Raw genomic sequence first — 16137 nt, 5'->3', positions numbered from 1 at the left:
CTCTGTAAGCAAATATTGATATTTTTCTTCGAGATAATCTGAAATTCATATATTAAAACTGAAATTACTCATATAGGCCTAGTTACTGTTTAATCAATGATTTTTTTCTAAGTTCAGTAATGGTGACATACTTAATTCCTATAAGCACTCTTGTAAAGAACATAAAGCAAGTTTAACACACAAAAAATGGATCGAATTAATCTTATGCAGTTGCAGGGTCAAAGGCAAGATAAAGGTCTTTAAAAAATATATCAAAATAATCAAAATCAATGTTATTGTAATAATTATAAAACATGTCATAACAATGTTCTCAGTACTTGTCAACTTTAAATCGAAATGTAAAATTTGTTAGCGCTGTTACCAAAATTGTTAGTGTATAGGTTTAGAATCTGAAAACAGGGGTGAAATTCCATCGTTGTAACCAAAGTTACGGTAGAAAAAAAGGTGCTTTTTTCAAACTACAAAACTAGGAGGTGTTTCATAAAGATTTAAGTCTGATCAAAAGTCGTTCTTAAGTGCCAGCGCGCACAGGTTTCTGTATTGAATGCATGATCCCATTCTGCTCACATTGGTATTTTAAGTGCGATTTTTAGTCATATCTAAATATTTGTGAAAGATGCCCCCTGAAGTACCATATATGATCCTGTACATTCTGTACAAGTTCAGAGTGTGTACAAAATAGTGCTGTGTTTATGGACATTAGCATAGTGACTGCTTCGAATTTATCATTCTAAAAGTATATATATATATATATATTTACATTGCAATGATAATATTATTTACAACTTGAAAGCATAGTATGATATCATATACACACAGCGCATTTCGTAACTGCATGGACTTGGAGCTTTAACCTTAGTAAGTCATGTAAGTATAGCGATCCCGTGTATTGTACGACGATTTAAGCTATATATATATATCGTAAAAAAAGTTAACTTAAGAGGTGTTGACAGAATATAATTGCAAACTGGCAGATCAGTTTTAGCAAATTGATCGCAAGAGATATAGTTGGTGGGGGGGGGGGGGGCAAATGCAATTGAAATTGATTGCACGTTTCGTGCGAGGCTCCTTTACACCACACTTATACGGATTAATTGCCAGCTGCAATCTCATTTACCAAGTTCGAATTCATCTTGTTTCATTTTCTTTTTCATTTTCTGTATGATTTGTTGGAATACTGTGTTCCTTACTGAAGCTGTATACACGCTACAAGGGGTGATTTGATGATCCAATACAGTAATCTTGAACATTTCCGTCCGTCCTGCACTTTTCCATTGGACCAGTGATGTATTTTTAGTGAAAGAAATATTGGATACATGGCGTTTTTTCCATTTTAGTTCTGATCCCTCAGAAAGTTGTGATTGAAGAGATCCATATTCACAGAAGAAGCTTGGAATTGCGCCGGCATTTTCCTTTAACAAAATGATTCAGTTCTTGTTTTGAAGTTCCGGGATCTGCTACCTCTAGCACCTTACTTTACGATGTCTGTAAAAACCCCTTCTTTTTAGATGGTTCAGAAGGGAAAATCAAGGTTTCAAAAAGGACGCCGAAGTTCAATTCAACCTCTAAAACAGGCGATGCATTCGTAACATTATCGTCAACGTATTAGCGGGGTGACCCGGAAGTGGTTGTAATGGTTCCGGGTCGTTCAGTCATCCGCAATCACTTTCCTCCATCCCTCCGCTTTGACGCCAAACTTGTAAACGAGTCTTGCCTTGTCGACTCGCTCTAAGATCTCCCTCTTGTAGTAATACCTGGATATTGAAAATAATCAATAATTTAAAAGAATAATAGAGAGAATGAGAGAAATTAAAATCTAACCAAACATGCCTTATATGAGAGTCAGCATTGTATGACAAATTTAAATACATGAATGAACTATCGAGGGGAGGGGGGGGGGTTAAGAAGATCACCTAGGCTTCTTCTTCTTCTTCTTCGCCTCCTCCTCCTCCTCCTTCTCTTCCCCTTCCGCTCCTCTTCCCCTCCTAATTCTCTGTTTTCTTTTCTTTTGGATCTTTCTTTCTCTCTCTTTCTTTTCTTCTCTTCTCCTCCTCTTCTTCTCCTCCTCTTTCTTCTTCTTATTCTCCTTCTTCTTCTTCTTCTTCTCTTTCTTCTTCTTCTTCTTCTTCTTCTTCTTCTCCTCCTCCTCCTCCTCCTCCTCTTCCCCTCCTTCTCTGTTTTCTTTTCTTTTGGTTCTTTCTCTCTCTTTCTTTTCTTCTCTTCTCCTCCTCCTCCTCTTCTTCTTCTTCTCCTCCTCCTCCTCCTTCTTCTTCTCCTCCTCCTCCTTCTTCCTCTTCTTTATCTTCTTCTTCTCACCCTCCTCTTCCTTCTTCCTCCTCTTCGGGAAGTACTCGCCACTCTCGCCATGAGTAGTGATAACCCCCTTTTTGTTGTTCTATTTGTCACTATTTTGGACAAAATCGCCCCTCCCCCGTCCCTCTTCTATAGTAAATTGTAGATCCCCCCATCCCGGTCCTTACCTCATGGCCCTGCTCAGCTTCTCATACGTCATTCTCGGGTTATTCTTGATGTCGCCCCACATGTTGGCCACCACCTTCGAGTTCACGATTCGAAAGACCCCCTTCTCCTTGTCCTCCCACCGTATGTACTGGGGACAGTAGTCCTCGTTCTTCAGGATCCCAAGGATGAACTCCCAGAGATGGCTTCCTTTCACTGTTACCATGGTAACAGGTGGAGCGAGAGAGAGAGATGGATAGAAAGATAGAGAGGGGTAGAAAGTTAATATATACCTGTGATGACTTTTTTTGTGATGAATCTTTTTGAGCTCTTTCCTTCTGTTATTTTTCTCCTCTTGTATAAGACTTCATACTCTTTTTATTTCAATTCTCCTCTTTTTCCCTCCTCCTCCTAATATTCATCTTTTTCTTCTCCTTCTTCTATTTTTTTCTTCTTTCTTCCTTTTTTTCTTCTTCTACTTCTTCACCTTCTTCTTATTGTTATTATGATCATTATTATTATTATTATTATTCCCTCCCCCTTCTTCCTGTTCTCCTTCATCTTAATCTGATCCTTCCTGTGCATGTTCTTCCTGTCTTTGTGTTTATCGTTCTTCATCTTCTAAATTCATGAATTCATCTGTAATCTTTCTAGATTCCTTCATCCAAGAACATTAATATTGTCTTAAAGCCAATGTGAACATGCGGTCCTGTAAAGCGCCAACCTCAATTACTCAGATCTAGCCAGGTTCTTTACCCATAGTGCACCATTCTGAGCACTATAGTCTCATCATGAAGCTACTAACACTGTGTTAGTTCCATGGTCTTATAATAAATGCCAACTTTGATGAAAACACTCTAATTCAAAACTGACCTGCTTTTCTGCTTTGCTTTCTTCGTCCGACTCCCCTCTCCAACTCCCCGAGCTCACCAGAAAGCCTCTTCCTAGGACGACCTCGCTTTCTCCTCTCAATGTTCGTACTCGACGATGACGTCGATGATGATGACGGCGATGATGGTGATCCCTTGACGGGCTTTGTCCCTTCTTCCCTAAGCTCCTCCAAGCTTTTCGTAATGGTTCGCCTCTGGTAGTTGTGCGTCCTGCTCACTGCTATATGAAAATGAAGGAATAAGTGAAAAATAATTAAATAAATAAATGAATGAATAAAAAAAAATAAATAAATAAATAAAATAAGTGAATGAATCAGTGAATAAATACATAAATCTACCAACCAACCAACCAACTAATCAATAAATCAATCAATCAATCAGTCATTCAATCAATAAATAAATCACCAATGATATCAATTATCATAATTATAACAATAAAATAGTAATTATGAAGATTATAATAATTCTGATATAATGGTATGATTTGGTGTTCCCATGTAGGTGTATACCATACCACAAGGTGCTAAATGACACCCTAGAGGTGGAACATAGCACCAAAGAGTGTTCAAGTAACAAATGGCGGTGATATTATAATTCCAATGTGTGCCGAACCAACACTTGAAATTTAACACTGAAGTAAAAGAGATTGTGTAACACCAAAGTTGGTTCTGTGTACATGGGTGTAAAGACGTACCTGATTTTGATTTGCTGGAACTGTGGTGACTGTAGAAAGGTCTCGCTGGTGTGGCCAGGGAGGGGCAGCTCCCGCTTTCACTTCCACTGTCAGATTGCATGGATTCTACAGAGAGAAAGAGAGAGAGAGAGAAAGAAAGAAAGAAATTAAGGCAGACAGACAGACAGAAAGAAAGAAAGACAGAAAGACAGACAGACAGACAGACAGACAGACAGACAGACAGGAAGGAAGGAAGGAAGGAAGGAAGGAAGGAAGGAAGGAAGGAAGGAAGGAAGGAAGGAAGGAAGGAAGGAAGGAAGGAAGGAAGGAAGGAAGGAAGGAAGGAAGAAAGGAAGAAAGAAAGAAAGAAAGAAAGAAAGAAAGAAAGAAAGAAAGAAAGAAAGAAAGAAAGAAAGAAAGAAAGAAAGAAAGAAAGAAAGAAAGAAAGAAAGAAAGAAAGAAAGAAAGAAAGAAAGAAAGAAAGAAAGAAAGAAAGAAAGAAAGAAAGAAAGAGAAGAAAGAGATATATTAATAGGGGAGAGACAGAGAAAAAAGGGAGATAGAATGAAAAAGAAAGACAGAGAAGAGAAAGGGGAGAGAAGAGGAGGAGGAAGAAGAGGAGGAGAAAACGAAGAAGAAGAAGATGAAGAAGATGAAGAAGAGGAACAAGAGGAAGAAGAAGAATGAAAAGAAGAAGAGGAAAAAAAAGGAGGAGGAGGAGAAGAAGGAGAAGAAGAAGAAGGAAAGAAGAAGAAGAAATAAAAATAAAGAAGAAGAGAAAAAGAGGAGAGAGGGTGGAGAAATAGTAAATCATGTCTATTATGATTTACTGACATCAATTCACGTACTCAAATTGTTTTCAATTTCAAATTGATTGAAAATTGAAAATACCGGCACTCGGTGAAGAATTATTTTCGTACACTAGTTACATGTTGACAAGAAATTACAGATTTTTTTATCACATAAACTATGAAATAAAGTTAACATTTTTTTATAGAATAAAATTCTAATGCATTATATTAATTATCGGCTACAATCCAAAAGAGTTAAAACCTCCCTTTTTTCCGCACCCCTCAAGTGCGAGCAAATAGTGAGCTTTGAACACTTATTGTTGTGTTCAGTTTCAATACAATATATTTTCTACAAACATCGGATAATGATAACCCAAGCTTTTGTTGTGTTTCAATATAATTTTACAAAACCGAATAAAAATATCCCATGTCTTTCTTTTGGTTTAATATAATTTCTACGAACAACGAATTGCACAAGGTTACAAATGCCACCGCAGTTCGTGGAAATAGACAATTATTGTATTGATGCGACCGTGCTCTTTACATTCCGTTATTTTACATTTAACTAAACATAGGCCCAGACAGTGCAATACATACATACACCCTGACAGCTTTGCCATAGACATCCACATACAGAAATATGCCAACGTAAACTATGACGAATATTTTATCATCGATTTGCCAAAAATAACTCAAAAGGGAAGGACTTTGTTTTTTTTTCTATTCGTTCCGGGAAATTTCATATTGAACTTCCCTCCCCGCGGCAAGCTTATCAGAAAACAAACTGTATGGCCTATTCTTTTCTATAGGGTGCATCATAACCCTTTAAGCCTCCAAAAAGAGTTAACAAATGCAAAGAAATAATTATGAAGTGCTGACGTCAGGGGGCAGCGCCACTGGCGTACCTAGGATTTTCCAGAAGGGGGGAAATTTTTTGGAGGATATTTCGTCCACGAAAAAATTTGACAAGTAAAAAAAAAAAAAAGGTCTTCAACCAAAAATAAAGGATTTCTTACCACAAAAAAATTGACAAGTAAAAAAAAAGAAAGGTCTTCAGGTTGTGACTCGTCAGGGGGGCAGAGATACGTCCCCTGCATGAGTTGTGACTCGTCGGGGGGGGGGGCAGTCTGCCCCCTGCCCCCCCCCCCTTAGGTACGCTAATGGGCAGCGCCATGGTATTATGATGGAGCGGGGGGGGGGGGGGTTGACCTGGATATGACTTTTAGTGTCACACTGCAAAAACACCGGAGTTGATATAACACCAGTCCGGTATCGATATCGGAAAACAACAGGGATATGTTCAAACACCACCAGTTCGGTTTTAGGCTAACACCAGATAGGCGTTTAAGCAACACTAATCAGTGTTATGCCAATTTCGGTTTGATTCTTAACTGGTGTTGTTTCAACACTTTTCTGGTGTTTTCTGATGTAGATACTAGGCTGGTGTTAAATCAACACCGATATTTTTGCAGTGCATGATTTTATTCTTAATTCAATAACATGGATAATAATTGATAAGACCACACAGTCACATAGACCTCTCCCCCTCTCTCTCTAATCCTTCTTTCCACTGTTCCTCCTTGAATTCAATTCTCGATCTTTGTTCTCTCTTTATCAAGTACTACTTGAACAGCTTTGGGGTGGTCGCCCCTAGCTGGCAATGATTTGCAATATTATTCTTTATTGTTGCAAGCGACTTACATTGCAAACCCATTGTCAGTATTAACTAACTCCAAACTGCCTAACATTATGTCAATCTACATCAATTCAATGTTTCTATAATCGTTGACAAATTGCTTACTGAGATATTCATGAAAGAAAAACGCATCAGTTAGCCCGTTGAGTGTTGAGTAATGAACAACTTAACGACCGGCTTACTCATTTACTAAAACAATAGTTACTTTAACGATGTTCTCAAATGTACATTAAATGTGTAGAGTTTCAGAGAAGCAGTTGAAATTACATAGAGACGATGATACCATTAAGCAAAACCCTCTTATAAATTTCATTCATATATGGGGCGTAGGCTATGTGTTTCATCTTCGACATTCCACTTTCCTGGTTCAAGGGTATCATATTCGACGTGGTATTTAGATAATAGTTTGATTAATTAGAAACATAATGTCGTATGCATGGTATGGTTTGAGGCTTACCTTCAGTGCAAATGGAGCTGTATTTTCTTCTCTCAAGTTTCGTTGGTTCCTGGTAGACTAGTAGACTGTCAATGGTAGTAAGGTCGGGCGATTCATAGAAATAGGGAGCATCGAAAGGATGAGACGGGGTAGGGCTGGGAACGATGGAGTCTGTGAAAAAAACAACGTATTTGAAGATTTGAATGGATAATTGAATTTAGCAATGGAAAGATTGACGGGGGGTATATGACTGGGGAGTTATTTTGTTTGAATTTACAATGAACGTTATCACAATTTTGGTAATCCTCGTCACCGCCATCATCATCATCATCATCATCATCATCACCGCCATCAACATCATCATCATCATCACCACCACTACCACCACCACCACCATCATCATCATCATTATCCTCATCATCATTATCATCATCACCATCATCATCATTATCACCACCACCACCATCATCATCATCATCAACATCATTATCACCACCACCAACATTATGAATCGCCATAATCAAAGGAAGGAGATAAAAAAAAACAGAAATAGGGAATATTAGGTAATAGGGTAGAGATTCATCATAATCTTCAACACCACCACTACCACCACCACCACTATCACCACCACCAACACCACCATCGCCACCACCAACACATCCACCTTCATCACTACCACCACCACCACCAACAACAACAACAACATCACCACCAACACCACCAGTGCCATCACTACTAGTACCTCCACCACCATCATCACCACCCCACCCCCTTTCACCACCACCCACCCACCCACCACCACAGCCAGCCCCCATCAGTTCCACCACCACCGCAATCGCAACCACCATCACCACCACCAACACCACCACCACCCATAATCACCAATCAATCAAGCTCTTTACCCTCTTTATGAAATTATATCTTGAAACCTACCATCATTATCGTCGATATAAATACCAGGCCAGTCTGAACCACTGTCATTATCATCAAACATGTCATCTAGAGTGGGACAGGGTTAAAAATAGAGGGAATAGACACAAGGAGAAGGGAGAGACAGAGAGAGAGAGTTGGGGGGGGGGGTAGAGAGAGAGAGGGGGGGGGGGAGAGAGATACATATAGCAATATATAGAGGGATAAAAGACAGAAAGTAAAAGGAGTGTTACATGTATTTCATTTCAAAGCGAAAGATAATATAAAATGCGTCATTCCTGTTTTAAACCACTTGTCTTAAGAAAACAACCGAGCATAATTACAAATAATAATAAGAACGCCAGTCCAACTCTTGGCAACTTGTTGTATGTACATGAGCAATAATAATTCTGTGTAATTCTGTGTAATTTACATCCCAGAGTTACACCTCAAATCCCACAGTGAATGAAAAACGGACCCAATTATCAATGGACATGCTAAAATATCAGTTTCTTTTTTTTTTATAATTTACTAGTAATGTACTTTCATGACCGGAGTGGTTCTCATATTCGTACATACTCAAAACTGTGTCAAGTTATCATAGGCTGGACTGAAATATAAGCATTAATCAGAATATGATAACATGAAAATATTATCATACTGAGTCAGCTAACGTATACGAATTGATTCGCCTCTCAAGGTATCATATCAAGGCATCATAGAACAAATATCGGATATCATTTTAGTATTATATTTATCATTTAGATATTCAAGTATTTTCAATTTGAGGTTCCATGTTTCAATAACCAAAATTAAAACCTTTTTGTCATGTTTATCGTGTTTCTGATTATATGGCACTGTATATCCGTCATGCCCGTTGTGATTAAAACAAATTACACTTGAGTACTTACTTGCGCATTAGAACGAATGAACAAAATGGTATGACTACTGGATTGGGGAATTTCAGTAACATGGGAGGGGGCCAGAGGCGTCGATCCTGGGGGGGGGGGGGGGGGCAGGGGGGCGATCGCCCCACCAATGAAAATATTTGGGGGCAAACATATCGTTTTGCCCCCCCAATAATTCCGCATGTGCAAAAAATAAAAAATAAGAATTTGTTCTTTGTCTAAAATCGTGCTCAAAATGTCCGCTTTTCAGATTGGAATATAAAAAAATTTCAGCTCGCGCTTCGCGCTCGCATCATTTCTGTAGCAAAACCCGTACTTTTCATGATCAAATAGGTGAATACAATGTCCCGTTTTCAGTTTGCAATAATCTTTTGTTAGATATAAATCTTGTTCTTTATTAAAAACGTCTATTAAACTCAAAATTTTTCAGATCGAAATATCAAAATTTTCAGCTCGCGCTTGCATCTATTGTTTTTTTAGAAACCCATCTTAATTATTACCAAAAATGCTTAGAACAGTAGAATATCAAGCTTTCAGGTCAGAATATACAGAAATTTTAAGCTCGCGCTTCGCGCTCGCTTTAATTTGTTGGGTGAGATACGTGTCTCTATCTCATGAGTCATATATATATATATATATATATATATATATAGGCATGTGTGTGAGAGTATGTTTGTTTTGTGTGATCGAGCGCCTTTGGAAAGTTGATTCATGATTTTGCCCCCCCCCCCAATCTGAAAAATGGATCGACGCCCCTGGAGGGGGCATATCCACAAGGGTGGGGGGGGGGTGGAGGTGGGGTGGGGTGGGGAGGGATCGACTTACTTTAGAACATGTAGAAAGATCACCGCTTTCATTTCCCATATCAAAAGTGCTAACAACTGAGGGTCAAAACCGACAGCAATTGGGGTCCCTAAATTACCACGCCCTAATGAGATAAACCACACCCTAGAGTTTGAACATAACACCAGAGAGTGCAAAGGTAACAACCAAAGGTGCTGCATAAGACCCATGGTTGTTGAAATAACACTGTAGACTTAACACCGGAGTAAAATGACTGAAGTGGTCCTATACGTATAGAGTTTGAACCTATCACCAGAGAGTGTAAAGTTAGAAACCAAAGGTGTTGTAATAACACACATATGTGTTGAACTAGCACCAAACATTTAACACTGGAATACTGATGTGGTCCTATAATTATGTACACATTACATTGCACCCTAGAGTTTGAACATAACACCAGAGAGTGTAAAAGTAGATTGAACTAGCACTAAACATTTTAACACCAGAATAAAATTACTGGAGTGGTTCTCTATTTTCACAAATCAACACCACAGTTTTTGCTCGAAATACAGTGATAATAAACAAGGTATAATTGATATGTAAGAGCGGAGGGGTACTAAATTGGGAATAAGGGGGTAATCAGAGGATCCCTATATAGGCATGATAGGGGTATCATAGTGGTAGGAAGGGTACCTGAACTTGTCGACGTACTGCTCATGATGTCCCTTGCATGGAGGTGCTCCAATTCGGTGATGTGATTTAACGAGTCCAGGCTCTCGAAAGAATGAGAAAAATCTGAAATGAACAAAACAGTTACCATGGTAACAGAGGGGAACAACATTAAAACATTTTTTTCTCCTGTATAATTGAAAATATACATATATATATATATATATATATCGTTTGGGATCAATTGTTTGGGAGAGCAATAAGATAGATTTTTTTTTTTTTTTGGGGGGGGGTACTTTATTCACTCTTATTAGATCCATAATTTTCGTCCAGTATTTGGAACCCTGTAAAGTTCTTTAAAGAACCTGAAAGGAGTTATAAACCGCCCTTTGGAACCGTTTTTTAAATAAATACAAGGAACAATACAATGTTTTTATACAACCTATAGGATTCCTAACACTATAAAGACCACATAGGTTGTACGAAAAACCTTAAATGGTTCTTTGTGGACCCCCCAAAAACATATATATATAGTTTTAAAGGACTGTTAAGAACCATTTTCTGCTTCTTTGAATGACCCTTGACAGGTTCCACACACAGGGCAAAGGTTTTAACATTTATATCAGTGTAGGATTAAGGTATACATTTAGGCTCGAAACATATATAGTTGGTGCAATTTTGTCTTCGGCGAGGAACAAATCCTGAACCCCACCAAGAGGTTGTAAAAACAGACGGTCCATTCTCGCTTACGCATGCTCGCTCTGACAATGAAGTGCAGTCAATTGAGCGAGCAAGCAAGCAAACAAACAAACATATTACATGGTTCAGTGCATGTTGTGTTGTTGTTTAAAAATATATTGTTTACATAATCAGATTGGGAATAATACCTCACTATTGCTCATTAAAAATCAAGGTCTTTTTGCTCCTCCTCTTACAACCATTATCATTGTTATTTTGTTTGTTTCTTGTTCAAAATATTTTCGTGAAGCATTTAATCAGCAAGGAGAGGTGGACAACTGAGCCGTGGCAGGTCGGCCATTACTGGGAAGATTGTATTGATGAAAAGAAACAGGGCGTGCAACTCAAATACGATTGACGAGGCCTGAAAATACAAATAAATTTCATTGAAATTAGCATCATTATTACGATTGTTGTTGCTTCGTACGCTTTACAAAATCATATAAAGTGTTTAATAATGACGCCAGGGTGATTACTTTTTTTCCCTTCAAAATACAGGATGAATATATCAAGTATTTTTCATGCACTGAACTTGCTACTTTAAGAATTTACACAGTAAAAAATATTACGTTCTTTTGTTATAATTTTAACTTTTTAAACAACTTTGTTTAAAATATTTAAACAGTTGTTTAAAACGTTTAAACCATAGTTGTTAGAGTGACGGGCTTAAACAACGTGCTTAACATTTTAAACAACGTTTTTACAGTGTCATGGCGATAGATTGCTATTTCGTATAGCATGCACGTGCACGCACTCCGCTATATAAATATAAATATTTAAAACACTCTAAAAAATGAAATATCAAATCAACCTTCAAAGGTTGGAGGAGTGCATCTTTTCCACATGTTATATCCAACCTTGAATAAAGCTGGATCCAACAATTTAAATGTTGGGTCTAACCATTCAAACGGTAATGTTGTCACTCTTCTAACCATTCAAATGTTGATTTAACCATGGACCTACTAGGTCCATGATTTAACATTTCATTTTTTAGAGTGAACGAAAAGAATCTGATCTACCGCATTATTATAGGCCTATACATACAGTACTATCATAGTGCATGTATTATGTGCTATTGTGTAGTATGCTTTTGTCAGTTTGTAATTACAAGCTATAGAGTTGCAGCTGCCAGAATCGAAATCAAAACCAAGAAAATTTCGAGAATAAATGTGAGAGGGACGGGCCATGATGGTTGCAATTATCCCCTTTATCAACATGTTGTCATTCATCCATCTTGTTTCTTTTTCTTTGTTAGTCGATTGAGTGAAGACCAGCTCGAGTATCGGATAGTAATTTCCAATTCGTCTATGACCAACTCGTCAACTCATCACATGGTCTACCTTCATTTAGTCTAATGTCATCAACATTTCGTCTACCAACCATTTGGTCCAATCATCACTTCGTCTAATATCATCAGTTCGTCTAATAACAAGTTGGTCTAATATCCATTTTATTTTCATTCATTTCGCCAAATTGACACTTAGTACGATTAGACCAAAATATATAGACTAAATGGCTATTAGACCGAGTAGACAAAATGGTGAGTGGACCAAATGGCATTTAGACCCTGCGGATAATGGACGAAATGCTGTTAGACCAAGTGAGAGTAGACGAGTTGGTAATGGGTGAATTGGCATTGGATCAATTGAAAATAACCAATAATGGAGTCTAGTCTTTCGAGAGTTCATCCTCGGCTTATATATGTATATTGCATTTCTTTCTTCTATCCTACGGATATGTGCAATGTGATTGTTCCTTCTGTCTATCTCTTTAATTTTTTTCTTTATTCCTTTACTCATATACTCTAATTTATTCTAGCCTTTTTATTATTTCCTTGCATAGTTATGTCTATAGACGAATCAGACCAGAAGCTTTTGCTTTGGGGACTTATGTCTTCTCCTATAACCCGTAGATGTTTCTTTATGTGACAAATTGATGAATTGATGTTTACAAATATGAAGAATTTTGTGAAATGGAAGAAAATACTTTTTTGTATGAAATGAAATTCCATCGCATCTATCCGTTTTGGTGAACAGTCAACTCATATATACAGTTGTGCTCAAAAGTTGAATACCACCACAATATACACTCCTTCATGCCGAGCGTTGAATCATGGACCTACTAGGTCCATGGTGGAATGTAGACAGCTACACTATACAATGTTCGGCGAGCCAACATGCAGAAGCAATTTCATTGAATGTACTATTTTATCGCCCGACTTCACAACTAAATATCTAAATCACGGCAGACCTCGAACACTTTAAAAATATTATTTTCTAGTCATGCTAGTGGGGTTCAACTTTTTAGCACCAGTATATTCATTTTAACATTTTTTTCTCGATCTGCTTTCAGCTTTATCCATGTTGCTGCTCATACACTGTAATATGGTGTTAAAACACCTATATAACTGCGTGTTAAAATGAACACTGGTGGGTGACCGTAGAGGAGCAATCACCGGGGTGTTAAGATTACACTCTAGAAATGAGATGAAACATCAAAGAATGTATAAGTAACAACCATGCATCATCCGATCTTGTGAGTAATTTATTACCAAGAACTCCACCCAGACTTACCAGAAATTTATGAAAAATGACTAAAATACTTATTAGATATACGCACAAGCATTTTTTTCTTTTGTCCGGATTGAATTATCACGGCTTTGTTTCATTCACAATGATAGCCCAACTGATGATGATCACCTCCTATATTCGAGCCCTAACTCGATGCCTTCCGATCAATAGTTTTGCCAACGTCATATTAATCAAGCCTTTAATGTTTGCAATTTCCGCCGAAACATGCCCCTAAATTTCGAATATACATAATACTCCTATGTATTGTATAATATCGCTTTATCAGCCTTTCCATGTAATTACCAACTGTTTGTCAAAAACCCGAAGAGCTTTGTTTCGGTTTTGTCATCGAATAAAAGCCAAGCGCCATCTTCCTACAAACCGCACGTTGTATACCCCATGTACATACACACGTTATTGTGTAATATTGTACTCAAAAGGCCTATGGCATACTATTGATTGGAATTAAGATTGATCCTGCCCATAGGATCCATGAGATCGGGGGGGGGGTGATTGTTTTTCTTGGGGCTCACCCCTCCCCCCCCCCCACCTCCATTGATTCTAAGGCTCAACTCTTTTCCTCTATTCTCAAAACATTTTCCTATTTATTATAAAATAAACTATCAAACTTTATACCAGTTTTAACAGGACATTCTTTAATGGCGCGTACACGTTGATTACCAGCCTGAAATTAACAAGAAGTAGATTCAAGTTACGCAACGTAATCAACATACCTCGCTGATTTCGAAACGCGCAGAAGGAATTCACAGGTCCGTTCAGCCCCCCCCCCCCCCCCTCTTTACACTTACATGAAATCGCATGCAACCACCAGTTACGTGCGAATACGTAGGCCTATCAATAATTCATTTTTTTTTTCCAAATAGATAATAGGTGGAGGGGAGACTGAAACATAAGCGACTGAACGATCGATATCATATTCTGGTATAAAACGAACAAATAAATAGGCCTAAATTCTTTATTTTCATAATGCACCATCTGATCTTGCACACTATTGTGATGCCGGAGATAGCGTACCATGAAAATAAATTTATCACGATTATTGTTCCTCAAACACAATGTAAAAATGATATCATGAGCGTAAATCAGTGATATAATGATTTAATTTTCCCATTAGTCCCCTGTCCATATTAACTAATCATTAGCTAATCGTGATAATTACCCACAGAAACAGCAATTGCAGCTCACGCTAAACAGTGAAAATCGTGATGAAAATATGAATTTTAGGCTAAATATTCAAACCTCTAGTGAAGGGTTCGTACAACAAACTACCCCACTCCATCCTTTACCCCGAATACACCCCATCCCACCCCCCCCTCCTTCCGTCTTCCCTGTGAAGCTCAGAATCATGGTCAAATTGAAACTTACTCGAGTCAAGCATGTCGAGCGCGTTGGACACCAATCCGAAATTCGGTATCACCATCTGCGATCCATCTTGTGACGTCATCCGGAGCAGATTCGGGGGCGTGGTCAACTCTGAGAAGACGGGGCTGTCGGGCGGGGTCAGCATCTTGGGCACGGGCTTGTTGCAGCAGCTGATTGGGCGGTGACCTGAATTGGTGCCGGGTGCAAGATCGTCGTCGCTGAGCAGTGATTGTTGGATGGAGGCCACGTTCTTGACGTCAGCATCAAGAAGGTTTGTGATGCTGGGGAGCAGCTAAAAAAAATGAAACAACCACATATCCAAACATCAGCCTACAAAAGAAGGTTTCAAATGAAACGACAATGGAAACAAAATAATCATAACCATATTGACATAGAATGATAATAATGACAAAAAAATGAAAGAATAACAATTTAGCAGCCGTTACCACTGAATTTTGCCTCGATGTATTTGATACTTAAATAATATTGCCTAGTGTGAATATGCGGACCTAGGGGTAGACATTGAAAACAACACACACTTCATTCATACTTTTTACGCGCAGACAAGAATGAGCGCTCATTAATAGCGAAACAACACAAGCTTATATACATTACGTACGCTGGTGGGTCGGGGTGGATTTTCGGTGTAACGACATTGCCTCCTGCGACAATTTTCTGGGCTTAACTTCGTCTAAGATGTAGGGTTAGGGTTGCATTGGGGTTTTATGTTAGGTTTAGGGTTAGGTTTTGAGATTAGGGTATAGTGTTAAACCCAGGGTTGCAGTTGGTCATTCGATTAGTGTGTGGAATGCAGAGCGGAGCAATTGTCGCCGGAGCAAATATATATGGAACCAATTTTTCACTTTATCATACGCAATCGTGAACAAGGCAAGTAGCGGAAGTGATTCTATGAACTTGCATTTCATAGGTTAGTAGCGGAAGTGATTCTGTGAATTTGCATTTCATGCGCTTTCATATAGTTCCTGCAACCAAGAGAATACTATAAGAATGAAGGGAAAGGTTCGAATTCAAGGTCGCTGCATCCACAGACATGAAACACCAAAAACCACTGTGGAAATCCTGGACATACCACAGAAATACGTGGGTCCGTCTGCAGACCATGCGGGGGAACCGTAATAGGAAACATTGACCGGTCACTTTTTTCCATGATAAAGCTAAAATCTATTGACCACGTGACATTCAGTCTTGGAAATTCATATCACCGGAAATCAGA

General features: G+C 38.4%; 1 protein-coding gene across 2 annotated transcripts; it reads right to left on the bottom strand.

Moving 5' to 3' along the window:
• Nucleotides 1-1157: 1157 nt before the first annotated feature.
• On the bottom strand, nt 1158-15190 carry LOC129268876 (ETS-related transcription factor Elf-2-like). Of its 2 annotated transcripts, none has more exons than XM_054906346.2 (8): nt 14907-15190; nt 10237-10338; nt 7877-7942; nt 6965-7114; nt 4042-4146; nt 3331-3567; nt 2481-2673; nt 1158-1754 (listed from the first exon to the last, which is right to left on the bottom strand). In XM_054906346.2, exons 1-8 carry the CDS (start codon nt 15046-15048, stop codon nt 1649-1651), a joined length of 1101 nt encoding a protein of 366 aa, XP_054762321.2. In that variant the 5' UTR covers nt 15049-15190; the 3' UTR covers nt 1158-1648. The 2 variants fall into 2 exon arrangements, with proteins under 2 accessions (XP_054762321.2, XP_054762322.2); XM_054906347.2 differs by having other exon boundaries at nt 3331-3564.
• Nucleotides 15191-16137: the final 947 nt, after the last annotated feature.

Source organism: Lytechinus pictus, chromosome 9, assembly GCF_037042905.1.
Source record: "Lytechinus pictus isolate F3 Inbred chromosome 9, Lp3.0, whole genome shotgun sequence".
NCBI lineage: Eukaryota > Metazoa > Echinodermata > Echinoidea > Temnopleuroida > Toxopneustidae > Lytechinus > Lytechinus pictus.
Note: the sequence above shows the minus strand (reverse complement) of the source record. Positions and strands in the feature narration are given on the sequence as shown.